This window comes from Cygnus olor, chromosome 4, assembly GCF_009769625.2.
Source record: "Cygnus olor isolate bCygOlo1 chromosome 4, bCygOlo1.pri.v2, whole genome shotgun sequence".
NCBI classification, from domain to species: Eukaryota; Metazoa; Chordata; class Aves; order Anseriformes; family Anatidae; genus Cygnus; species Cygnus olor.
The window spans coordinates 58,723,032-58,749,818 of NC_049172.1; the positions used below are offsets into that span (position 1 = coordinate 58,723,032).

Consider the following 26,787-nt stretch of genomic DNA (forward strand, 5'->3'; position numbering starts at 1 on the left):
AGCATTTCATTTTTATGCAGGGCTACCGTATGGATACAGCAGACATCCCTTTTTAAACAAACAATTTCCAAATGTTGTTTTAAGGAAATGTATATACGTGCGTGGGTGCGTGTGTATGCATATTTATATTTCTACACCCCCACACACCTGTTTTCTGTCATTCCAATGTTTGGAAACCATCGCTCATTTTTAATTTCAGCAAGACGGGGCCACCCGCTGCATCCTGCTGCTGCTCCAGGCTCTTTCCTCAGCCTCTGGCAAACAACCCTCTCTCCTGCATGTGTCTCCCTCCCTTGTCCTCCTCCAGCGGCCCGGGAAAGGTTGTTCCTAGGGTCCCGAGACCCCACCCAGCCGTGTGGAGTGGGGCGGCTGCAGGTGAAGCCATGTGAAGCCCAGCAAGAAGGGAGAGCAGAAAAGCCTCCTTCCTCTTCCCTGTGGATGGGGAGGTGACCAGCAAAGAAGGTGCAGCTAATTTGGAAAGCAGCTTGTCTGCAAAATTAATTGTGGCAGTGACAGCAGGTTAAAAAGCATTCCCTTCTGAAAAGAGGCCTGCATGAAACAGCTCAGCTCAAGTAGAAGTTGCGGATTTGAGTCACAGAATCAGGATCATAAAGTCTCGGGGATGAAATAGGTGTATATCTTCTAGAGAAGGTGCTTTATATGCCAGTAGGAATCCACAGGCATTTAAAACTTTGTAGCCATCCCACCACCTGAGACTGTTCGTGCCACTTGGGAAGGGTGAATACTTTGGTTTGTGCCCAGTGCTAGGACAAGAGGCAACGGGCACAAGCTGGAAAGCATGAGGCTCCATCTGGTCATCAGGCCGCACTTCTGTGCTGTGCGGGTGACGGAGCCCTGGCACAGGCTGCCCAGAGGCCGTGGGGCCTCCTCCTTGGAGACCTTCAGAGGCCGCCTGGACGTGGGCCTGGGCAGCCTGCGCTGGGTGGCCCTGCGTGAGCAGGGGTTGGGGCAGGTGGACCCAGAGGGCCCTGCCAGCCTCACCACTTTGTGGGGCTGTGAATGCACCCCTAAGTGGCACCCGTGAATGGCCACAGTGGCTGTCAAAAAAACGTTTGTCACAACTTTGCTACTGTTTTGGAAAATTACTGTTGCACCCGCTTCTGGCAGTTTTCCTGCCTATTTTCTTTGCTTTACAATGAGAGTGTAAAGTACCTGTAACCCAGCTGTAGGAAGAAAATTGAGCAGGGCTCATGGTTTGCAACAACTTCTGTGTGCCTGCCAGTGAAGTAAGTATCCTGAGATTATTGTGGTTGTTAAGACACAGATGTCATGTGGCATAGCTCCTGTGAAGAGGTGTATTACGTGAATCATTAAAATCACTGTGTATGCATATATAGTTATAATATATGTATATATATTGTATATGTGTGTAAATATATATATTTATATAGTATATGTATGTATATTGTGTATGTGTGTGTATATATATATGTATATATATATATACACACATATAAACTGGGAATGACACCGACCTCAAATCATTTCTCTGCCATGCCTCAACCTAACCAGATGGTACAGGCATTAGCCTACCGACTCAACTCTTGCCCGTATATTCCCAATTTTTGCCCCCTGGGGGGTATGACACACGGTAGGAGACACACGGATTTTGGGGGGGATTGCACACGGGAGCAGACCCATGGATTTTTGGGGGGATGACACACGGGAGGAGACACCTCACTGCCGGGCAGCTCCCTCACGGGGGGCCAAAAAACAAGGAGAGGCAGCATCCCCGCGCTGCGCCACGGCACGGCACGGCTCCACGAGGGCAAAATAAACCTCGGGGCGCCCACCCACGACCGCAGCCCACGCGGGGAGCACCCGGGGCAGGCGCTGACGGGAGCCGGGGCCAGGCCCATGGGCGGGCCGCGCAGCCGCGGGGCGGCGCCGCGCTGATGTCAGGCCGAGGGAGGCGGTGGCGGCGGCGGCGGCGCGGGGGGGGGGAGCGGGCGGCGGCATGGCGGGGTCGCGGCGGCTGCTGGCGCTCCGGGCTACCGTGGCCGGGCTGCTGGTGGCCATGGTGGCGGTGCCCTGCGGCAGCCGGAGGCCGCCGGCGCCTCGCTGCGGGCCGCCCTGCAGCTGCTGGCGGGAGTCGGCGCTGTGCGTGGGGGCGGCCGGGGCGCCGCGGAGCCTCCCCGCCGGGCTCGGTTCCCTGTGAGTGCCCGGGGACGGGGGGCGGCCGGGGAGTGGGGCAGCCCTGAGGAATCGCGGTCGTGGGTTGTTTTTTTTTTTTAGCACGGTTTTCTTAAACCCTGCCCGCCTCCCCCTCTCGTCCTTCCCTGCGGGAAACGGCAAAAATCGAGGCTCCGGGAGCCTCCGGGCTCACCCGCGGCTCTTCTTTCCCTTCGGCAGGAGCCTGGTAAACGGGACCTTCTCCGAGGTGAAGGACAGGATGTTTTCCCATTTGCCCTCCCTGCAGCTGCTGTAAGTACCGCACGAGCAGAGGACACACGTCCCCAGCACGCCGCCCGTTGCTCCTCAGTAGAGTTACGGGTGCGCTTTTGGCAGGAGCGATAGCGGGTGAGGGCACGGCGTGTGCGGCCGGCGTTTCGGAGACCAGGGGCCAGTTCTCTCCCATCCTACAGCAGCATGAACCACTTCGTGTAATGTGTTTTTACTCCCCAAAGGAGGGAAGAAAGTGTTTTCTGACGCCCTGAGTTCTTTTTTGAGTTTCAGCGTTAAGTTCAGGGCAGAGTTCCCCTCCCCGTCGAGTCATGTGCCCGTTCTCACCGCGCTCGTGTGGAGCCAGTGAACGCCAGCTTCACGTCGTGGCATTTCGGGATGCTATGGGGAGATGTGGCATGGCATGGGAGGCAGCTGTGGGAAGGCAGGAGGACACCTGCACCCCTCCAGGAAGGGCTCTGGGCCCAAAACGCGTGTGTTGTCTGCAGCGTGACACTGTGGTTCGGTGGCTGCCCTGATGCCTCCTGGCCTGGCCAGGGCTGAAGGGGTCCCACGGGTGGGATGTGCCCCATTGCAGGAGGTGACCCTGCCATGTGGTCTGGCTCCCCACAACTGCAGCGAGGTGCTGCACTTCCCTATGCCAGGCCAGCCCTCCTTGCCTCACCCTGGTGAGGCTCTGCCCAAAGTAGAGATGTGCTCTGAAGAGAAATAGGACAAAAAGATACGTGGCCTGACAGGAACGCGGGCTGAGTGCTTGCTGCAGAGCCATCAGCATAAATTGGTCTGGGGGAAGAGGTAGTGTGATGCATCTGGTAGTGCGATGGCCAGCTGCCCCTCCTGGGGCCTGCCCGGTCATTCTCCCACTCTCTGTCTGGGGAAAGAGACAGCACCCCACAGAAAACACTGGGGAGAAGTGGGCAAGGCAAGGGATAGAGGCCAGCAGGACTGGGGAAGGATTGTTTCCTTGTGCGCGGCACTGGTGAGACCGCTCCTCGAATATTGCGTTCAGTTTTGAGCCTCTCACTACAAGGACAGTGAATTGCTCGAGCATGTGCAGAGAAGAGCAACGAACCAGTGAAGAAACTAGAAAATGAGTTATGGGGAATGACTGAGGGAGTGGGGTTGTTTGGTCTGGAGAAGAGGAGCCTGAGGGGAGACCTCGTTGCTCTCTACAGCTACCTGAAAGGAGGCTTCAGTGAGGATGGTGTTGGTCTCTTTTCTCAGGTGACAAGCAGTAAGATGTGACGAGAAGGTCTCAAGTTGCACCGGGGAGCTTGAGGTGGGAAGTTAGGAGGAATTTCTTCACAGAATCGAAATCTGCTCCCCGAAAGGTAGTGGAGTCCCCATCCCTGGGGGACATTTAAGAGATGTATGGACATGACGCTAAGGGACACGGTTTAGTGATGGGACTCAGTAGGCTGGGTTGCTGGTTGGACTTGATCATCTTGAAGGTCTTTCCAACCTAAACCTATGATTCTAAGGCCTGTGGGGCTGAGTCTTCACAGGTTGTGACTCATCTTTGGTCAGGAGGTCAATGGAGGTGTTCACCGTTGTTAATGCAAGGCCTGGGATGAGAAGGTTGATCAGCTTTGTTTTTTAGGGTGAGAGGATACAGTAGGCAAGATAAGCAAATAATTAATCACCTCGTTTCTAAATACAGCTGTCCTGTTGTATGCTAATGGAAAATTACATTTACTGTTGTGCTAAGTTTTTGTTTGTTTGCTTTTCTAATATATGAAGCATTTTCTAATCTTTCTTATATGAAAGGCTTACTTGTTCAAGGAAAGATTGGTGGTCCCAAGTCCCCTTTTGTAGAAAGCATAGATCAGGACTAAAAGCCAAGCATGTTCCTACGATGCCTTCTGTGATCTCCTTAGGGAAATAGAGGATTTACCCTGCAGTGTTTAAGCATAAGCTAAGTCCCAAATCAAAGATTTTTTTTTTTTTTTTGTGGTAGTGGGAAGAGGAGGAAGAGCAGATAAAGGTTATTCCTTCTCGATAGGAGTAATAGATTTCCAGGAAGAAGAGTTGCGCTGGCTGGGCTGGCAGGGTCAGCTGTTGAGAAAGTCAGAAGTTTCATTTTCTGTGGTAGATCAGATGTTGGAGTGAGAGGGGTTTGTAACCACCACCATCATCACCTTGGACCCTGACAAATTTCGTTGATCCGTGTAATTGGGGAGTTTGCCCTTCAAACTGCAGAAAAGGAAGGATTAAATGACAAAAAGTACTGATTGGAGCACTGTTGTACATCAGGACTGTATCTTTGGTCACGGTAGCCATGATGAAGCAGTAATGCAAGGATTTCTTTCTGATTGCAGTCTGAATCTTTCTCAGATTTGTATGGGATAATTTAAGGAGCATTTGTCTGGTGTTAGAACAATAACCTAGGGTCACAGGGAAAGCTTGCGTTTCATGTTCATCATTAGTCTTATAAATTAATTTTAGTAAAATGCCTAAAACCATACAAAAAGAAGGTTAGTAAGTTACTCTAGTAAACTGATTACCGCAAACATCTTCACTCGTAGCTGAAAATTCTGAGATTTTACAAAAATGATTTCTTTTGAGTAGCATTTGATTTTTAGACTGAATAAGAAGTTTTGCTATTTTCTTCAAAGGAGATGGCCGACTTTGCCTTTGAACATAAACATTGGAGCCCTGTCTACCTTTGTGCTCTGATACAGCAGAGGAGGAACTTAGCTGGCCAAGCCTTTCCATGGCTTCCTTCTCCTAACTGCATTCTCCTGGCTCAGATGAAAACCACTTGGGACAGCTCCAATGCATTTTGTGCCTGAAGTTCACAAGGCAGGGCAACGCAGCACCCGGAGCTGCTTCTCCTCAATTCATTTGGATGTGGAGTTTTGCTCTCCAGGGGCAGGAGGGCTTTCTGTCTCTGGCAGTTTGGGCACGTCTGCATTTGCAGCTGCCAAACAGGTCGTGCAAACTGCGTGTTCTCCTCCCATATCTGCAGGTCAGGCTTGGAGCATCCCTCCTGTGAGCTCAAAACAAGCGAGCCCCAATCCACCAAGACTGCATAAATGAAAGCTGGTGCTTGTGCAAAAGGGCTGCCTACTTTTCCAAGCTTGGGAGAGGCGCTGAGATGGTCTCTTGAAAACTTTCAGCGTGGCTCCAGGTTTGTGGGCACCTGGGGTCCACACTCAGCAGACTTACCCTGGAAGGACAACTTGTCCTACTTAGGGGACAAAGCAATCTAGGACCAGACTGTATTTAACCAAGGTGAATGGTACGGCGAACATATTTCTTGGGGAGTAGTGGACATTAACTAGCATCACATTATGCCTTTTCTTTTTATTTTCTTTATAGACCATTCCACAGTATTTTATGTATGCTGCATTGATGGGGCAATATGGGCCTGAGTCGGTAAGATGGGTTTGGTCACGGTCAATAAACACAACTGGCGTAACACAGTGTGTCAAGTTTTAATGTGCTTTCCTAATGCCTGCTCTCTGTTTTCAGCTTGCTGAACTCTAACTCCTTTACTGTTATACGAGACGATGCCTTCGCCGGTCTCTTCCATCTAGAATACCTGTAAGTCTGGTATTTTATGTATATCCCCGTCCTTTATAAATCAAGATGTTTTGATAAGTTGCCAAGACTCCTGCCATGAAGTCTTAGTCTTTGCTATGATTACCAGGAGCAGGAGAGGTGAAGGATTTATGTTCCATTTCTGTGCAAATGTCCTTTATGGTTGCTCACCATTTTCCAGAGGTTGCAGTGGATTTTTAAAATATGCCGTGGGTGCAAGGTGGCTCTATGTAATTACAGTACACTGAAAAAATGTTGAACAAGAGCTTGTCCTGGCTTTACAGAACAGTGCCATCACTTTCAAGGAGTTCTGGATCTCAGGAAAGAGGTGGTGAAGCCTCTCGTGGCCTGCTGACAGCCTGAAGAGGAGCTGCAGGGTGTCAGGGTACTGCCCAGAACAGCCCTGATTGCCGGACTGGCCCTCTTTCCCCAGCTTTTCTCTCCAACTTTGTCTTTGTTCTGATATTTCATTTAATGCCCATGGCATTTATTTTCATATTATAAATAATTATGAATATATGGATATATATCAACATATATTTCATATAATTATTGTAATTATTTATAGTATTATTTAAATTTATTTGACTTTCCTTTCTCTTAACTGAGTTCACGTCTCCATTGATTTTTACATTATTTTCATTTCCCGATCTTTTTTTTTTTCTTTTTTTAGGTCACCCTTTTTTCTTTTAAAAATGTATTAGCCCTGGTACCAGGTTGTCCTCACTTCTACTGCAAAGGACTGCCATTTCTCTGTGTTACCGGACATGAGCTGGTATGTTTTAAACTCTGAATATAATCTGAAAAAAAAAATTCGTCTTTCCACCCACCTTTCTGCGCTGAAAGGTAGCTGTGGAAAACATTTCTGTCATTGTCTAAAGGAAGACCAGTGCTCATAAAACTGATTCTTGCTAAGGACTTGCAGGTAAGTAGGTATTAAGTTAGTGTATATTCAGGACTAATGGTCTAATACATGAGAAGCAGTCAACAGTAGAATTAGCAGACCAAGAAATAGAGGATAATCATAAATGGCATATACTGAAATCCACAATTGAGGTACATTTAGGTTTTTGAGTGACAGTAAGTTATCTGATTATTCTCTTTTCCAAGTGTCTGCAGGAAAAAAAAAAGTAATTTGCAGAAAGCTGGTGAAAAGGAGAAAAACAAAACAAAAACCCAACCCTGCAAATATTTTTATGTTGTTTCCATGATGACTTGCTCAGGCTTTGAAGAGCTGATGAGTCTAAAATGGAGCTTGGCACAGTAGCATACACTACAGTAACTGTTGCATTGGTAACTGCAGCCAGACCCCTGTTAGAAAGAAGAAAATCCTGCCCCTCCTCAGCTCATCAAAGGGACAATTTCCGTCTCTGGCTGCTAATTGCAAACCAGGGAACACAATTAAGACTGGTAAAGCCTTGCAGTTTGAATTTCCTTTAGTGACAGCCGACCAAATGGTCTCAGTTAATGGTTGTGGTCATTTTCCTTGCCTTGCCAAGTCCTGAGGGCACTTCGTCTTCCCAACAAATCTCACCGGTACCTGTCGGGAACTAAATGTGACTGGCCTTTTTATTTTTGGGTCTCTGCAGACAGTAACACCGTTACAATTGTAATAACTGGTGTCTTTCAATTGCCAATGATCAGACCTTACAGAGAATAAGGAAACCTCGCTGATGAACAAGAACAAGCTTCTTTGTGTATCACGCAAAGTCTCCAAAGGAAGTGCAGCAGCTACCTCTGTATCCCCTAGCAGGAGCACTGTGTCACACTGCACTCGCAAAACTGATAACAGTATTCCATGCACCCGCACCCCTAAAACTACCAGGCTACGTTTGCGCAGTGTGGATGAGAAAGGTCTGATAAAGATGGGAGCTTTGCTGGTGTTCCCAGGGTAGCAAGCCTTCAAGGCTGGGTTTGGTCACAAAGGAATCCAGCAAATTACTGAGTCCCAGCCCAAATTTCCATCATCCCTCTGCGCTGTGTTCAGCGAAGCCGTGTTTATTTGCACTGAGGGTGAGCTGGCGGTGTGCGTGGGTACTGTGTCAGGGAGCAGTTCGGCTCTCTGCTCTGCGGATTGAATTCATGTCCCCAGGCTGCCTTGTAACGGAGTATGGTTGACCCTTTACTGACATCCTCTGTGCAGACACAATACTTTGGTCTGCACCCTTTGCATGCAGTGAGGATCCCGGTCACTTCATGAAGGGTTTTGGCTATGTCTCAACTCAGGAACCCAGAGCTCTTGTCATCTCACATCCCACTCGGGGCTGCAGCCCTGTCTTGACTCTTTCAAGAAGTAACCTTGATTCATAATATTCTTTCCTCTGTTTCCCTGTAAGGCAAACAAGGATGCACAGGGAAAAGGGAGACGCTTTTGTCTCATAAAACTGTTTTTGAAGTTGGTGTTCAGTTTTCTTCTTACAGATACAGCTGTACCATGCAATATCTTGATGGCCACCTGGCTGCAGCGACTTTGCAGTGCTGATGGTATATTTATGGATGTGTCCTCAAGTGCTCTGGGGTCAGGATGCTCAAATATCAGCTCTTTCTTTAAATGCTGATGTGTGTTCAGGATGAGCAGCATGGTCCAGCAATCGATACATCACTACTGTTGCTCCCTCAGTACACAGGGCCATGACTCGTGTGCAGCTGGGTGTCCTGCAGAGGTGATGTCCCAGCTGGAGAGCACTGGAATGTGGCAGCAAGAAGACAAACAAGGCCTCTGGCAGTGGTCTATCCATTTAGGCAGACTTTGGGCTTGGGATACCAGTATGTAGGTGCAGTTCACGTTGTTGCAAAGACAGCGGGCTGGAAGCCCTCCAGCTCTGCGGGTACGGAGGTGATACTGTGCGTACAGCCACCTGGCTGTGGGCACTCTTCCTTCGGCTGTGGGCTCCTTGAGCAGTGTCCATCTGCAGCCTGTGAAGTCCTGGCTGTATGCTGCCCTGTGATTCCACAATTCAGGCAGCCGTTGAGAGGAAAGTAGGACTTGAGCTTCTAAAGTCCATCTCAGAAGTCTGTCTTACCCAGGTCTCTTTCCTCACACAACACGCTCCATGAGAATTTAACTACAAAGGAATAATGTTTTTTGCTTTGTCCATTTTGTTCCTCTGCTGCCGGATATTTGTGGCCTGGTGCCTGCATCATTACTTGTGGTACACCAGAGGCAAGGTGATGAGGCAATATGACCAACTCCACCAAGACTTCCCCACCTCTAAGTCTGAAGGGGCTACCCAGGAACCTGCTGAGTTTGGAGGACATAGGCTAAAGCACTGGTGGTGCGCATAATGTTAATTAAAGTCTTTGAAAATACTTTTTTTTTTTGCCTAGATTCATTGAAGGAAACAAAATTGAAACCATTTCAAGAAATGCATTTCGTGGCCTCCGAGACCTAACCCACCTGTAAGTTATTGAACACTTAGTAATTTGTACTCGAGCAAAACCCTCCTTGCAGATAGCTGGCTTTCAAGCCACATTTAACACCTCCCTTTACCTCTTTGCTTTCAGAAGCCTTCAACAGTCAGTAACATGCCTTCCACAAATTAAAAAACGGCCTTAAAAAAATTCACAGGCACATTCAGCTGCCTGTGCATGCTCACAGGTCGTGTTGGGGTGCAGCCGTTGCCTGTGGGTGCTGCCAGTGGTGCCACCGTGGTGCTGTCTACATGTGGTTAACATTCCTCTTTCTTTTCAGCATGTTCAGTCATTGCTCTCTGTGTTACATTACAATAAAAAAGCTTTATATGTTTTACTTTTGCGTCAGCTTCATTTTCTTTCTTTGAGCAATCACCATTCTTGAATGAGTATAATTAATGCGTGCGTGTTTCTGGTAGTTAACAATGCCAGTGGCTGGACTGTATCCGATAATTAACATTCTGTAAGTGAGTTCAGACTTTGTAAGAGTCAACGAGACAAGAGATAACAATGATATTAAGCTCTAACTTTTTTTTCTAGTTCTTTGGCCAATAACCATCTTAAATTTCTGCCAAGGGATGTCTTCAGTGACTTAGATTCTCTAATTGAACTGTAAGTAATGAAAATCTTTCTACTGGCTGCCTGCTTCTGTGATTCTGTTGCTCTGTGTTTGAAGTTCTGCTTTTGTGTGTGTCTGATATCTGCACAGAAAATAAATGTGCATTTTGTTCGTCTATCTTTTCTCTTTTTAAGATTGTTTACTTGGTAGACCCCTCTAGAGTAACTGCTATTTCTCAAATCACTGTTGCTTCTCATGGTGCTGTACATAGCTTGCATTATTGTACTTCTTTCTAATGTTTTATTTGTATTTTTTTTTTAGCAAAAGGGAGACAACAAATTTTAAAACTACAATTTCTCTGCATAGTTTTTCCTGTTACTGTTGCAAGTATTACTTAAGATTATTTTACTGAAATGTATTAATTAAAAATACGCTTTTTTTCCTGATTTTGTGCGGTTGTAGCACATTGCTGACTTATTGTCAGTGTTTTGTTTTTTTGTGTGTGTGTGTGTAACTAAGCTGCTAGTCAGCATCCCTTATATTTGGCCTGACTCTCTCAGCTAAAGAAGTAAGCCCCCAAAATTGCCAAAGCATTGGAGAACAGGCATGGTATGTGAAATTGTACCTAATTAATAGGGGGAGGTTAAACTGACTAGACTCCACGTCAGCAGGGACTCTAAAAATACCGGTCTTAGGTCTGTTTTTTAATGTGGTGCAGAAATGATACCAGCAAGCCCACCCTGTCAACCACTGGTGCTGCGGTAGTTTGGTGAAGGAATGGGGTTTATCTGTGTCAGCAATAGATGATGGGAAGCAGACTTGCAGCAGACAGCCGCTCTGTGAGGATTTATTATGCTGTAGTCCTAATCCTATGAAAACGTATAAACACGAGTGACTTTGCACATGAATCACAGTGCTCTTATTAGTAGTGTTATGCATGGTCTTATTTCTTAGACTGAAACTGTTTTTCCGAGGACAATACTTCCGTGAAGGAGTGTACATATAAAGAGCATCAGAATAAAACTTATCGAGTCTTTCCTCTTCTCAGTTCAAAAACAATTCAAAGGTACTCACATATTTTTAAGTTCAGTATGTCAAGGTGCTAACAGTTCTGTAGTATTTATATTGCTATCAATTTTTTCAAATATGTTTATTTCTGTGTGTTTTTTTAGAGATTTAAGGGGAAATAAATTTGAGTGTGACTGCAAAGCCAAGTGGTTGTTTTTGTGGTTAAAGATGACAAATTCCACTGTTTCTGATGTCCTGTGTATTGGTCCAGCAGAATATCAGGATAAGAAGTTAAATGATGTGACAAGTTTTGATTATGAATGCACCACTACAGGTATTCAGAATGCATATTTCTAAGCACACTACAAATGGTTAAATATCAGAGCTGTAGACTAAACCATTTCACTTCTGTGCGCATGACCTGGGGGGATGAAGGGAGGAAAGGGTTACCTACAAAGTACTAGAACGAGCATAAAATGAGAAAATCCCATTTTGAAGCTGAAATACAAAGTTTTTACTTGGATTAAGTGATAATGGAAGAAGAGTCGGAACTATTCATGTTCCAAAGGGCTTGATTATGACTCACTTGTGACTTAATTTTCATCACAGAATGCTTTCTGCTTTCTGGAATAAGGCCATATAGTTATGTCGGATGAGCTTCCCAAAATCTCTGTATTTCACAGAAAGCAATGAAGAGAAGTTCAAACGATTTGGCTGTATCTGCTACTTTTATTCAATAGGCCACAATATAATATCATCAAATGTGGCAGCAATACTGCCAGCAGTTTTTTATGGGACTCCATTAAATTGGAGAGAAATGTCCAATAATATTTCAAGTACTGTCTTGTTCAGGATCTTGACTTTTATTTTAGGTAATGTAAAGCATGTAGAAGGAAGTGAAGAGAAACCTGCATGTGGGTATGCTTATATTTTATGACTAAATAGCAGACGTTGCGTATATTTAAATGCAGTCACATCATACAACTGAGAATATCAGCTCTGAGTATTGTTTTCATGTTTCACGTACATAATGTCAGTATTTTGCCTTTTTTCTGTACAGTAATGTCAGAGGCATTCAAGTTCTCATCTGCCATCAAGTCAGTCGTTGTTAGGAGACAGTAGAGATTACTGGTAACATAAGATAAAGTTTCTGGACAGGGTAAGAAAAGTAATCCAAGGGCAATATGTTAAGTGAAAAAAAAATGAACTCGGAATTCAAAAATATGTTAGAAGAGCTGCAGAGTTAAGGAGTGATAATGTGCCACATAAAAGAATGTCAAAAACAGGCGAATGATGTTGCTTAGAACTGCTCCCAAGTTATGTTACTGTGTCTGTAAACAGAAATGCAGAAGTCCAATGTTAAAGTAGGCTTCATTTCAGTCTGGTTTAAGAAATTGCACAGCACTGACAGTGTGCAAAAACAAGCCTTATCTTCCTGGTCGTCAGATCCAAACTGACTTACCTATGCTCTGTCATCTCTTTGCATCTAGATACTGAGCTATAAGGTGGCTACAGACAAAATTCATGTGTTAATGTTAGTGCCTTTGCCTGCTGGAAGTGAAATTACACCGAGCATAAATGTAACATCATGTGCTGCAGCACTCCAGTGGGCCTGGTGGCCTGTGGCTTAAGCCCACAGCTGTCTTTTCCTTCTCTGCCCTTGCTTCACCCAGATCTAAAGGGAGGCTAAATATGCCCGTATTAATTCCCTGAGGACTGATTAATTACAGGCTCAGACCTGCACTGTATTTTGAAATAAAGCAACATATCCTCTAGGTGTACTCTCCTTTCCTGCTCACTAATGGTCAGTGCTCTTAGCACACGCTCCCCTGAGGAAAGCCTACAAATCTTTCATTCACGTTAGCCTGTAACCCATCTTCCCTCCTTTGCCAGCCTTGATCAGACTTTCATTGTTTCTGCTCTCTGGTGCTCTGTGAGCAGGACTGGGTGTAGCATGTGGTAACAAGGGAGTTTGCCTGGTAAAACGTGCATCTCGGAGGCTCCATCACTTCATTGCATTTGCTGAACTGACACAGTGATGACAGAAGGGGAGATGTAAAGAGGTGCTGCCAAATTAAAGGAAAAGCCAACAGTCGAAACTCTTGATCGCTTATTCACAGCGAAAGTGATTGGCACTGTCAGTGATCTGTATTTTTAACTCTTTTGTGGTAGTATATTGTCTTTCCCATTCCTCATGGCTTGCATCATGCAAATAGGTTAACACGTTTCATTTTTTGTGTGTGTGTTTCTCCCGCAACCATGTGCAAGGGCACTGTGTTTTGGTCATAAGCCCAGCAGGGGAATGTGTGCTTGGCTTTCAGGAGACTTGAAAACAGGCCTTCCACTTCCATCGCCCTTAAGGCCTAGAATTTTGGCAAGCCTGATGTGGCAGCATCTCTTTACTGTGTCACTCTGTTCCACATTAGTCTGGTATTTCCAGCTGGTTTGTTGCATTTTACTGATTATGGCTGACATGGTTACCCATTTTTAGTTGTCCAGTGCCATAAAGAGCCCAAGGACAGGTACAAGTAAAAATAGCTGTGTTAACACTGAATCATTTCTGAATGAGCAGTGGATTTAACACACAGACTGGTATGTTTTATCCCACAGATTTCCTCAAAGTGTTTCAAAACTGTTAAGATGTCTTTTTCAGTGTTAGATCTATGGGGTTTTTTTCTTCTCAAGATTTTAAAAATATTTCAACTTTCTGTGACTATATCTGTTCCTGTTCCATCCTTAACTACTTCTTATGATTTATCACTTACTTTTACTTTCTGCAACCTACATTGTCAGTTTTCTCCAGTCCTTTTATTTTCGCAGTGGGAATGAAGGTAACTTTCTTGTTTTCCCACCTGCATTGATGAATCAAGCCCATGCTCTATCCGTAACAGTCCCTCAAAGGATGGAGACTGTCACTTCTGTTGCAGCTGTGGAAGCTGTTCCATTTGTGTAATGGTAGTCATCTGCCTTTATTCTCCAGAAGTGTAACTTCTCAGCAGCAAAGGCTTTCGAGCATGCAGAGATGAATTTTTCATTGGAAGACGTGTATTTCATAACACACCGAAGTTAGGGACCAGGGTGAGGACTTAACTAGTATTTCACCCAAATCCCTGCATGTTCAGGCCTTTCCAGAGTAGGAGTGAATGATGGAAGCACATAGCAAACAGAGTTTAAAACAGAGCGCTGTCTGCTTCTGCAGAGAAACTCTTCGTGGAATAGTTATTGCCTTTTCTGTATATTTATATCTACATATAACTCCTGGGCAGGCCTTCTGCCACCTTCTAGATGGAAGCACCTTAGAAGTGTTGGCTTCTCTCTGTCAGCTCTGCTATATTGATTTCTTTGTCTGATAATGATGACCTTGACGAGCTGTCAGGTCAAATATCAAACTCAGACCCAGTTTCCTCGTTTTCCCCAAATCGGCTCTGTGCTGGCTACTGACTTACCCCAATGTGAATTTTAAAGTTAAATGTACAGGCACTTGGATTTTGAGCAGAAATCTTGAATTTTGGAGTTATGCTCCTAGCCTTTACAGGTTGTTCCAACTCCTCAGTCTTAGCATCTAGAATAAGTTTTCCACTGGATAGTAATTTGCAGGTTGGTTGTATTTTATGCTTAAACAACTTTACAATGCCCTGTAAAATGGTACGTTAACTGAGTTTTTGATTACACCATTTTGTCTATGGTCTAGCTAAAATGGGGTTATCCCCAGGCAAACTTCAGATATAATTTCACTTTCTGCCTGGTTTAGCGTAACACAAATTGCTAGTGATTAAATTTGCATGTCTTAAGAAGTTATTGGACTTGAGCTGGAAGTTGCTGTCTCTCAGCTTGAAAGTGATTCTAGCAAGGCCATTTTACTTGACAGGAAAGCAACTTCCAGCTGCAGGGAAAGAGACTTCTTTGACAGCATGTGACTGTGTGAACATGATCCTGATTTCATGGATACCAGCCAGCCTAGCTGCAAAATCTGAATTCTGCCACTATTTACCTATTTGATCTCCTTGGCAGCTGTATTTCCAGAGGACAGTTCATGATGCTTAAAGCAAGGAGACGCTTTCCCCTGTTGCTGCATGCCTCTCATGAGCACTGACACCTTCATCTTAGGCTTATACAAAATTCAGAATATATCACTCATTTTCTAGTGTTTATAGTCAGCAACTTTGTGTTTTCAGCAAGGATCTGTCCTAACTGTTGTAAATGTATGTTCCTAGATTTTGTTGTTCACCAGATTTTGCCCTACCAGTCAGTGTCAGTGGATACATTCAACTCTAAGAACGATGTGTTTGTAGCCATTGCACAGCCCAGCATGGAGAACTGCATGGTGCTGGAGTGGGATCACATTGAAATGAATTTCAGGAGTTACGACAACATCACAGGTACATGAACGCTGGGATTCCAGTTGTTGATGAACTATTGGCATTTCACAAGGAGAAATTGTGAGGGAGAGACGCGTAGATGGGACCAGATGATGGTTTTTGTCCTGCATCTGTATTGAAACTGGCAGATTGAAGTGTACCATATTTGTACAAGAATGATTTCATGGAGTAGTGCATCTTGTTTATACATGCACGTTTAACCTTGCTATAGCACACAAAGTAGCTTTTTTCAGTCTGAACTTGTGAGTTGTTCTGAAGGTACAAACACGAATGTGAATGTCACATGGTGGCCCAGCTTAGCCACTCACTGCCTGAATCACACTGTAAGTTAAAGGATAGGTTAAAGGAGCCCTCGCTGTTACTAAAGTGCCTGCAAAATAAAAGACAAAAATATTCTGCTGCATGTAGAAAGAAATAGGCCTGAAGGGTACGTGTGGGGTGGGCAGGCTAGAAGTCCACAAGTCCACTAGACTTGTGCCCTAGCTCCACACCCAGCACATGTGTAGAGACCTATTTCTTAAATGACTGTCCTGCATTCATAGAAAGCCCATCTTAAACACTGGACTCTGAAGTGTGGGAGAGTTGCAGACTACGGGCATGTAAAGAGGTTTTTGTGGAGCCTAAAGTGCATTTTGTAGAGCTTAGGAGCAGGCTATGCACTTTGTGAGGGGGTTCATTTTTAACTGTACGCTTGGCATTCAGGTGTCTGAATTTAGCCCTTTACAATATGGGCTCATGGACCTGAGCTAGTTGTCCAGACTGCCTTTATACTCAACATGCAGAGAAACGGGCGAACTATTTCCTAGAGTGCTCTTTGACTTAGACCAGAAAGAGCCTGGATGATCAGCTCAAGTATTCATGTCTACACTGCAAATACCTTATGGTACTGGAGATGAATCCCTACATTACTGGCACTGGAAGGATGATGGTTCATCACAGGCTAGCTGTGAAACAGCAGTGGGTGAGGGCCAGCTGAGCGACAGAGCAAGCACAAGGAAGTCTGTGCAGATTCAGTTCTACATAAACTGTTTCAGAGACAACTTCTTTTCTTGCAACAAATCCTTTCATAAGTAGTTCAGTTGTTACCTTTTGATGTGGATCTTGTATAGTGACTTGAGATTGTCAAAATGGACCGTAACTTGATATGATTTAATCTGGCAACTGCAGTAGTCCTAAATATTGCAAGTTTAATGTAATCCAAAAATTCAGAAACAACAGGGTTAGATTTATCTTTTTCTTCTTGCTGTCAGGTACTAATATCCACAAGATGCATCAGTACTTCTGCTTACAGTAGCAAAAAGCTGACTCTGGCCCTCTTGGACCAAGAAAAACAGAATATATTTCATTCTTCTAGTTAAACTGGAAATATAGACATCCCATGAATAAAAGAATTTCAGGTTATTGCTGAGTCAAGAAATAGCAACTGTTGTTACTGAGTAACAAAATCTGGCTCAAATAATTATTTTGGGTAGTATTTGGACAGAGAAAGTATTCTGGATAAAGAGTAGTGAGCATTTTAGGGTGCACCCTTGAGGGGTGCAATTCGAAGTCAACTTTCCAGTTACTGGGTAGAAGAAAGCAAGAACAGAAGCTCTGGTGTGTAGTATAAGACAAAATTATGAGATGATAAAATTATGAGATGACAAAGATTTACAAGAGGGGAGGGGTGATTTGATAGTATTTTTGTCGTTTAAAGAGTGCGTTGTACTGTGCTAATATGTGCTTTTCTTTGGGCAATAGGTCAGTCCATAGTGGGATGTAAAGCCATTCTTGTTGGTGACCAAGTCTTTGTGGTGGTGGCACAGCTCTTCGGTGGCTCGCACATTTACAAGTACGATGAAAGCTGGACAAAGTTTGTCAAATTCCAGGATATCGAAGTATCTCGCATTTCTAAGCCGAATGATATAGAGCTTTTTGAGATAGACAGTGAAATGTTTTTTGTCATAGCAGATAGTTCTAAAGCAGGTTTGTCAACAGTGTACAAGTGGAATAACAAAGGGTTTTACTCATACCAGTCCCTTCACGAGTGGTTCAGGGACACGGACGCCGAGTTTGTTGATATAGATGGGAAATCCCATTTAATCCTCTCTAGCCGCTCACAGGTCCCCATTATACTCCAGTGGAACAAAGCTTCAAAGAAGTTTGTCCCACACAGTGAGATCCCCAACATGGAAGATGTCCTGGCTGTGAAGAGTTTCAGGATGCAAAACAACCTGTACATCACGCTGACGAGGTTCATCGGTGACTCCAGAGTTATGAAATGGAACAGCAAACAGTTTGTGGAGATACAGGCTCTTCCCTCCCGAGGAGCCATGACGCTGCAGCCTTTCTCCTTTAAGAATAATTACTACTTAGCCTTGGGAAGTGACTATACATTCTCCCAGATATACCAGTGGGATGGTGAAAAGAAGATCTTTAGGTTATTTAAAGAAATCTATGTGCAAGCGCCACGTTCTTTCACAGCTGTGTCAACGGATCGAAGAGATTTTTTCTTTGCCTCCAGTTTTAAAGGAAACACACAAATATTTGAACATATCATCATCGACTTGAGTTTATGAAAAGCTGCTGGATTGAAATTCATGTAGAGTGACATTTATACACAAGCAAAACAGTGACCTTTCCAAGAACAGGGAGCACCTATGGAGTATGATGACATTTTCTGAACTTTTAAAACTTGCATATTAATCAGGGATTGCATTTACTCGGTTGCTGCATGACATGTCCGTTTTATCCTTTTTCAAAGACACTTTGCAACCTGCAGCCATTCAGACAAGTGTGCAGTGCATTAGGATTAATTTTGACATCTAAGAACTATTTAAATTTTACCCAGAAAACTACCTTAAATTGGACATCTCATAATGAAAGCAACAAGGAAGCCATACCATTTCTATGCTTTGGCATAGAAATGCTTTTGACTCTTTAGCTAAGACCTCAGTACTAAGATTTTAAGATTAGAAGCAGGTCATTATGCTTGCTGATGAATTGTAAAAGCAAACAGTAACATTCCGGAATATACTTCATTTTGGTTTCTTGCGCTCTATCTTCAAAATCTGTCTTTGTGGTTTATAGTAGGACCAAGGTGTCATTTTAACTCATTGTAGCTTAAAGGGAAAGTCAAAATCTATTGCCATTTTTCTTATGTTAATCACTATTTCAGCAACAAATTGTACGTAACCAAGAGCCCAGCCCAGAGTACCTGGGTGGCCAGGAAAATAAAGGTATGTCACTTCTGGACTGTGAGATCTTAAGTTAATACAGACAAAATAACAGAGGTCTGCTTGGTACATTGACTATAGATTCAGTCTGCTTTGTGGATTAATAGGTATTCCAGAAATACATCTCATTTTGCTCTAATTCACACTCTTCCTGATGATCCCAGTAGATTCTAGGGTGCTTTACCAAGGTCTTATTCATCCATAAGGCACAGCTTAAATTCAGTCTGTAACATGTATCTACATTCATGTTCTTCATGCTGTGGCTTGTCTTTATACAATGAGATGATTTTTTCTTCTGAGTTCTTCCTCCAGCACAGCTCACAAGCAATAAATTCACGTTTTGGTTATCACAAGCTGTACTTGGGGAATCTGAGAACGAAACAGGACTTTGTTATCACCAGGTCTTTTGAAACTGAGGCAGCTAGAGCTGTCGAAGCTAGAGCTTACCCTGGCTCCAAGAAGAAGAGTTTCATCTTGGTGGCCCCAGACTTTTGCTGGGTTGCCAAGCTTTCAAATGTCTTGCAGGTTATGTAGCAGGATGTGAACAGTCCATGTCTCATTGGTGTTTTGGGTGGCTACAGAATAAGGCGTTCATTTATCTTAAATATGGCAGCAGTCCTGGTGTGCACAGAGGCAGGATCTGGCAGGATAACAGCTGGGGACCGTTCTCCTGGAAAGGCTCCAACGTATTTACCCAACAAAGTTGTGTAGCAGAAGCCGTGTTTGTTTTGTTTAGTTTTTTTCATGTATACAATATTTTCTTTGTTTTCACACTGCATAGCATTTTAGGTTGTTTTATCACGAGTCTTGCTGCTGTGCTTCCACACTGGCTAATAGCAAGGCTTTGTGTAAAGCAAGTGGAGCAAATAAAGCTGTCGTTTTTTTCCATGCTCGAGTATCTCACTGCCTCTGGGCTGAGTGAGTTTCATGTTTTTGTCCTGGACACACACATGAAACATGACCTAATACCAAAAATAGGGATGTTTTCACAGGCTTTCCAACATCCAGATGCGAACAGCGATGCAGATGAGGATTCTGCACGAGGACTCCCGTGAGGAGTCGCAATCTACCAACGACCTGGAATATCACAGCCTTCTCCAAGGTTTGCCTTGCTGCTGTGAAATAACAGTTGTTACTGGCCCGTCAGAGACATAACTCATTTTACTCTGTTTTTAAATTACATGTTAATTTCTCTTTTTTTCCTGTATAGGTGTTCATTCTGCCTTTATTTTTAATTAAATGGGCAAGTTAGCCCATCCAGCTGCCCGAAGCATTGATGCTCTGCCCTCCAGATCCTATCATGGTGTCAGTCCTGTTGGTTCAATCAGACCGGTAGATAGATGCTCTCTCCGTTCACCTCACAAACCAACGTCAGCAGTAGGTTTTAGCAACACCTCTCCTTGGATTAAACTAACAAACCCACAAAACTAAGAGATGATTCATATATCTGCCAGTGAATGAAATTTCTTACCATTTTCTTAGTTAACTTTTTAACTTCAGATATGGCAGATGCGGCTGACAAGCGATGTTTCTTTAAATTGTATTGTGGGAAGGCATTTTTTTATTCCTTTCCTGTCTAGCATGCATGTTTGAACGCAGTCACATATTCTGACAAGGAGGGGCAATTCTCGGCACTTTCTTTAGGGCTCACTGCTAGTACCATATGCTTGGCAAGGGCACAAGTCCAAGAGCTAAAAGCTGATTTAGAGAAATTGGATCTTGGTATTTTAGATTTGAAGGGAAGCAAGAGGATGGTGCAAAAGTGCTTTTGTATCCAATAGTAGGAAATGGTACTGTTGTGAGAGAGTCCTGGGGATTTGAGACTTGGCTATCAGGTTGAATTAAATTAAAATGGTCTCTGCAGAGATGGGCTTAATAAAGAGGATAAAGTGATCAGCGGGAGCCTCGCTCATTCACACGGGACCAGAAGAAGAAAGCGAGGGAAATGAGTTCTGTGGGCAGGTTGCCATCGCTGCCGAGTAGTTGTGGAGGTTGGTCGGAAAGCCGAGCTCAGCATCCCATCCCGGCTTCGGGAGGAGGCTGGCATCGGCAGCTGCTGCCTGTGTGGCCGAGTTAGCGAGAAGCAGGGCATAAAGGACCTGTTAATGAAAAAAAAAAGGGGGTTACAGCACACTTCTCAGGATTTAACGAAGGCAGTGTCTCAAAACGAGCCTTGCTCTGCTCTCCCTGCTCCCAAGGAAGAGCTCCAGGGTGCAGTGACCAAGCATCTAAAACTCTGCCTTCCCAAACGCAACAACGGTTTTGCCTCCATGGCCTATATTCTCTACTAGAAAATGTTGTACGCAGCAAATAATCTATGCATATCCAGACTTTACTGCAGCCATGAGAACATCAGGACGGTGAGAAAGGATAACAGAACATGCCACCTGGTAATTTTTATTGTATTCTAAAACACATACAATAATGTAAAGAACTGTAGTTTATATAAACATAGGTTTAATACGGTATGCTAGCTACAGTGGGAGCATTTTAAGGCTGTATATACATTTAGGTTTTTTTTAGTAAAGAGATGGTGTAATCTATGCCACTGACAAATGTATGTACTCTTTCAGTTGCTAAATAAAAAGTAGTTAATGAGACTAACAGTGCTGCATCGCCTGTGTTAAAATAGCCGTGCTGTGAAGCGTGTCCCAGCTGGAGTTCATAGAAACACTGGGGGTTTGGGGCTTCCTTGGAAATGGAGCTTGTGAACCTGCCTCACATGGGCCATGAAGCCACAAGAGGTTTCCAGCTCTGGTCATACCCGACAAATCCCAGCAGATGACCGTCTGCAGGGCTCTGCTGCACGTCTGACCACCTGGAAGGTGGAGGTCGAGCACCGGCCAGAAGACCCCACCAGACCCAGCTCTTCGTCCATTTCGTATCGATTTGGGGTTTTGAGAGCCTGGACCTGAAGGGAGCCGTGCTCTTCCATGTTGGACGAAGTTTCTGTGTCTGGGGTAACTCGGACCTCCAGGGTCTTGCCGCTCTCTGGTTTCCCCGTTCACTCTTTCCTTACACCCCCTCTAGTGTTACCAAGTATGTAATGCAGCTACGAGTTTTTTTTCTGTTCAGATTAAAGGCATTTGTTTTCTTTCCTTTCTTTCTTTCCTTCTTTCTTTTTTTTTTTTTTTCTCCTCTCACCACAAACCAAAGCTATCTTCATTTTCAAAATATAAGATACTCAGGCAGGTTTCTTAAATGCAGAGTGGATAGGAACCAAACCCTAAAATTAACCCACAGATTCTGATCTTCACTGGGGAGTCTCCTCATTAAATTTTACTGAATTATTGGCATTTACTTCAAAATTGCAAAAATAAATATAAATCTATCAACACTGAATACATTTCATTTGAAGCAAGCCTTGAGCATTATCCACTGATCAGGTGAGTCATTAATGCAGGGAATAATTCTTTTTGTTTCCTCCTCTTTCTTCAGAAATAACACAATTCTCTGTAACTAATTATAGGCTTGTGCAATCAAAGGCAGGGCTGACATACCGTAATGGGATGCAATTGCTCCGGGATCATTGCTTTCCTTTTGGGTATTCCACCTTCTGAGGAGTCAGCAGCCTTTCTGGTGTGGTTCACTGAAACTCCATCATAGTTTGAACATCAGCTTCAAATCAGCACCACACCAGCTGCCCCCCGGTTTCTTTGTCCTTGCCAGGTTAACATTTTTTTCCCACCCTTTACCATGTTCTTCAGATCGTCCTCTGAAAGTTTCCATTCATCCTTGAAAGTCACAGCAAGATACCAGCATTCCCAAAAAGCAGAGCATGGATGGTTGCTCCTCTCCAAATTTAAAGGGGAAGACAGAGTAGGGCCTACCCGAAACACTCTTTTTTCACACCATAACCCAGCAGAAATGGAGCTGCAGCTGCTAATATTTTGTTGTTGTTGTTCTTTTTTTGTTTGTTTGTTTTTCTAGTATCTAGAGAACAAGTCTTAGGAGGAGCAGCTGAGGGAGCTGGGGTTGTTTAGCTTGGAGAAAAGAAGGCTCAGGGGAGACCTTTTTGTACTTTAAAGGAGGTTGTAGTGAGGTTGTGAGAGAAGAGCTCAGGCTCTTCTCCCAAGCGTCCCAAGTGATAAGACGAGGGGAGATAGCCTCATGTTGCACCAGAGAAGTTTTAGGCTGAATATTAGGAGAAACTTCTTTACTGAAAGGGTTGTGCAGCATTGGAGCAGGCTGCCCAGGGAAGTGGTTGAGTCACCATCCCTGGAGGCCTTCAAGAAACGTGTAGATGTAGAACTTAGTAGCATGGTTTAGTGGTGGACTTGTCAGCACTAGGTTAAAGATTGGACTAGATGATCTTAGAGGTCTTTTCCAACCTGAATGATCCTATGATTCTAACATCATGGATTAGGTGAAGAAAATGTTGAAGGGAAGCATCTGGAGCTGCACATTGCCACACTGGAAAGAGTCACAGAGGGGTGTGATGCAGTTTCACAGACAAGGAAGAGATTTTTTACAGTCTGGTAGATGGGTTGAGAGAGATAATACGGGTCTTGGGAAGGCTGGATGAGAAATTTCTGAAGGCATCTCCTTATTCCAGTTTTGATGCATCAGCGAAGTAGCCTAGTCACAGTTTGGTGGAAAGCAACAAAAGCAGGTGGCAGAAGTTTAATGTAAGAGATATTGAAGTATAGACTAGAAAACTAGAGACGGTGAGGCTGTAGACAAATGTTTAGTTATCTGGAGGAAAACAAATCACATTTTCCAAGCACAGAGATATATCAACACGAGATCAGGGAATCAGAGAGAGCAAAAAATATGTTTCTAAATAAAGGAAAGGGATAGGAATGACAGAATGTGAAGTGTGAATTTACTTAATTGCTGGGTAGAGAAAGTATCTAAGTGCATTTCCAAGGTCACTCAGAGAATGCAATCCACATCATTTTCCCTTTCAGAGTCACCCTAGTTTATGCTTAATTAAACTATGCAAGCTCTGCACACTCTAGAAAATGCCCTTTTTATTACATTGTAGGCAATTTGCATTTCTGAAGGGCATTTGAGAACCATGACATCACCAGAATGAAGGGCTTCTGGTAGCGTTGCTTCCATTTTCGTCCAGTTGCAATTGCTGACTTTTATTCCAAAGTCCATTCCTATTTCCTGCTTGGACATTAGGGCAGGATTGTACAAGAATGCTCATTTTCTAGCTTCTGTGGCTGTTTCAGTTCTTCTGATTCAGCAGTCCCCTTGGAGATGATTCATCCAGCTGCAGGTGTGCCCTGACAATTATTCCTCCATTTCAGTCCAGTGAATGAAAGGTCAGTGGGTCAAGAAAGTACTCATCACCCAGGGCTGGTGGGGTCAGTGTGGGGCTGGAGCTGGCATGTGGGAGGAGGGAGCAGCGCTGCTCTCCGCATGTTGATTACGCCCTCTGCCATCTCTTTCTCTTCTGCTCTTGCCAGTATGGTAAATGGTTTTGCCAGAGTTTTATAGAAAGCAAAGTGCCAATGAGGTCCTGATGGTGGAGATTTACTTGGGATGCTTCTGAGAGCAAGCCAGAAATAGAACGGGGAAACAGAAGTTAAGTCAGCAAATCTGGTTAATGGCATCTGCCTAGAATTTGTTTCTAAACTCCATAGCCCGGGGGTCTCCTTGGATCCCCAGCTTCTCTTGGTTCCTGCTGGCAGCATTTTCTGACTCTGTTTTGTACCATTAGTGTCTGGGGAGAACACTGCAGGACTTTCATTCTGGAGGAAGGCTCATTACAATTATCTGAGCCTCTCTCACCTCAGGATCTGATTACGGTGCTGGGGTTGCACCTTGAAATCATTACAATTAAGACTTAATGAAGTGAGTAACTACAGAGTCCTGCAGTTACTCCCCACTAACTTGCTGCATCTGCCTCCAACACAGGAATAGCTACCACCTGACTTTTATAATTTTTAAGAAGTGAAACCTCCTGTTCCAATTTTGTTCTGCAAAATCAGAGTCCGCAATGCTGGGACTTTGGGAGCCTAAGCAGCTCCTATCCCGCATCACAACATAGACTGGGTGAGCTTGGAGCATGCTCCTGGCTGAAAATGGGTATATGTATGGGGGTGAAACTCTGTTATTTGGTCTGGAAAGTGACCTTGATGACAAGGAAATCCTGGGTGACGGCTGTGGAGAAGGCTCTGCTCACGTCCACTGAACTCTGGTGCAACTTGTGTGCAGTGCGGTTGGCTGATGTGCCTGAATGAGCCTGTTCCAGGACGTTGGGAGCCCATGTCCCTGGGCAGGAACCTCCTTCTCTCCTAGGCTTGCTGTTCATGAGCACCACCCTCCGGACTCTTTTGCTAGCAGAGCAGTGAAAAGAAACGATGGCACAGGAAAACCTTAATGTTTGTAGGGATAACAGGAAGGTTTTGTGGGGTTACCCTTCGCTAAGACAGCCCACAGTGGGCAAGAGACTAGAGCTCCTGCTGCCAGCGTCTGCTTGGCTCCTCCTGACGTGCCTTAAGGATGTATCTGACCTGAGTCAGGAGGGCAAAGTGAAATATGGAGCTAACTGGCACTTGGACACCTTCTGGCCACCCTGGGGTGAAATGGAGCATATGTGTGTGCAGATAGATACACTTCTCAATCTCTCTCATGCTGCTGTGCTAGTAACAAATGGTGATTGGTTCCTTTACTTGTCTAAGGTATGAATCAAGACAGATTTGGGGGTAGAATGGAAGGTAATAGTTTAAATCTTTTCAATTCTCTTTCTTTCCTCTTTGCCCCCAGTTTATTTGTCTCTGTCTTTCCAATAGTTGGGAGATTATAATGTCTGAATCATTAGACTTTAAGAACCATAAGCCCTTTTCACTTAAATGACAACTGCGATATTTACCTTCACTGTTGTAGGGAGACTCCTGCCAACATCTGCAGGTTGGATGAGGATCGTTTGCCTTTCCATACTTCTAATGGATTACCAATGAGGGTCAACTGGTACAAATCCTGGCCCTTTGGCATGGTGGGCAGAGAACAAGAGAGTTCTTGTAGCTTGGCATCAGGCGGCTCTGGGCCCCTCTCCTCTCACTGAAAAGAGGAGCTTCTCCATAGAAGGGGGGTGGAGGGAAATGCTAAGCTATCAATCCAGGAAAGTAAGGAAGAAATAAATCTCTTTTAAAAAGTCATTGACTTCAGTGTCCTGCTCTACTCAGAATTATTTTAGCAAATGTGACTGAGGGTTTGAACATGGTACTGGTCGTATCTGTGATGTTATTTGGCTGCAGGAAGAGTTTCTAAAATGTCTGGAGCTTTAGGATAGTTAGAGATTTGGTTCCAAGGAGTAGGGGTGCAGACGGAAACAGGTTACTTGCTGGTGTGTTAACAGCTGTAGGGGAAGAGTGTTACCCTTCTGGTGAGATCCTCTTTAGTGAGCACAGGGAGGGAAGAATACATTTGAACTACGCAGACCATGAAGAGAGCAATGCAAAACATGACCTCTCTGTAGTGAGAAATGCTGCACTTTTGCTGCAGTTATCAGTAGAGGCATGCTAGACCGCTCAGGAAATGTTGCAGGAATGTTCACTTTTTCATCTGCTACTCCGTTTCTTATTGTTGTCTTTAAACATCTGCTTTTCTGAGACTTCTTCTCCAACTTCTGCTTGGTGAGCTGAATATTAATTGTGTTTTAGCCTCTTTTCAATTCTGCCCATGTTAGTTAGGCCTGTGATAGGAAGGATCAGAAGACAGAGTATTCAGGTGATAGAAAGGCTGTCAGAACATGACCTGAGCCAAAATGGAAAAAGTCACAGAGTCACAGGATGGTTGAGGCTGGCAGGGCCCTCTGGGTCCACCTGCCCCAACCCCTGCTCACGCAGGACCACCCAGCGCAGGCTGCCCAGGCCCACGTCCAGGCGGCCTCTGAAGGTCTCCAAGGAGGAGGCCCCACAGCCTCTGGGCAGCCTGTGCCAGGGCTCCGTCACCCGCACAGCACAGAAGTGCGGCCTGGTGTTTGTTTTTTCTTTACGTTCAAGCCCTTCCTATGGGAAGAGAGTGAAGAAGAAATACACAGCTTATAACCCCTGGTACAGAAAATCCAGCCATTCTAAGGCTATTTAATTCTCCGCTCCTCTTATCCTCCTCAAGATGTGTACAGATGAAATCACTTCCATGTCATTTGCAGTGACAAAGTGTTCCTAAGTATAGACTTAGCTTGGTGACCTTGTAGTCAGCAGTCAGTTAAGGCACCACTTAGCACTGACACCGAAGCTATTTAGGAAGTAATGAGTTGGCACAGCATACTAACTTCTGGAATAACTGGGAG

At 44.5% G+C, this 26,787-nt stretch overlaps 1 protein-coding gene across 2 annotated transcripts; it reads left to right on the forward strand.

Moving 5' to 3' along the window:
- Positions 1–1,963: 1,963 nt before the first annotated feature.
- LGI2 (leucine rich repeat LGI family member 2) lies at positions 1,964–19,424 on the forward strand. Of its 2 annotated transcripts, XM_040554982.1 has the most exons (8): positions 1,964–2,175; positions 2,374–2,445; positions 5,899–5,970; positions 9,295–9,366; positions 9,919–9,990; positions 11,110–11,279; positions 15,160–15,324; positions 17,065–19,424. In XM_040554982.1, exons 1-8 carry the CDS (start codon positions 1,979–1,981, stop codon positions 17,880–17,882), a joined length of 1,638 nt encoding a protein of 545 aa, XP_040410916.1. In that variant the 5' UTR covers positions 1,964–1,978; the 3' UTR covers positions 17,883–19,424. The 2 variants fall into 2 exon arrangements, with proteins under 2 accessions (XP_040410916.1, XP_040410918.1); XM_040554984.1 differs by lacking the exons at positions 1,964–2,175; positions 2,374–2,445 and adding an exon at positions 2,472–5,802.
- Positions 19,425–26,787: the final 7,363 nt, after the last annotated feature.

Bases quoted from the DNA above. Each gene is read 5' to 3' on its own strand.
- LGI2 (XM_040554982.1), top strand. From the start codon at position 1,979: ATGGCGGGGTCGCGGCGGCTGCTGGCGCTCCGGGCTACCGTGGCCGGG. The intron at 9,367-9,918 runs GTAAGTTATTGA...TTTTTTTTCTAG, and splicing joins CTCCGAGACCTAACCCACCT to TTCTTTGGCCAATAACCATC. The intron at 11,280-15,159 runs GTATTCAGAATG...GTATGTTCCTAG, and splicing joins TTATGAATGCACCACTACAG to ATTTTGTTGTTCACCAGATT.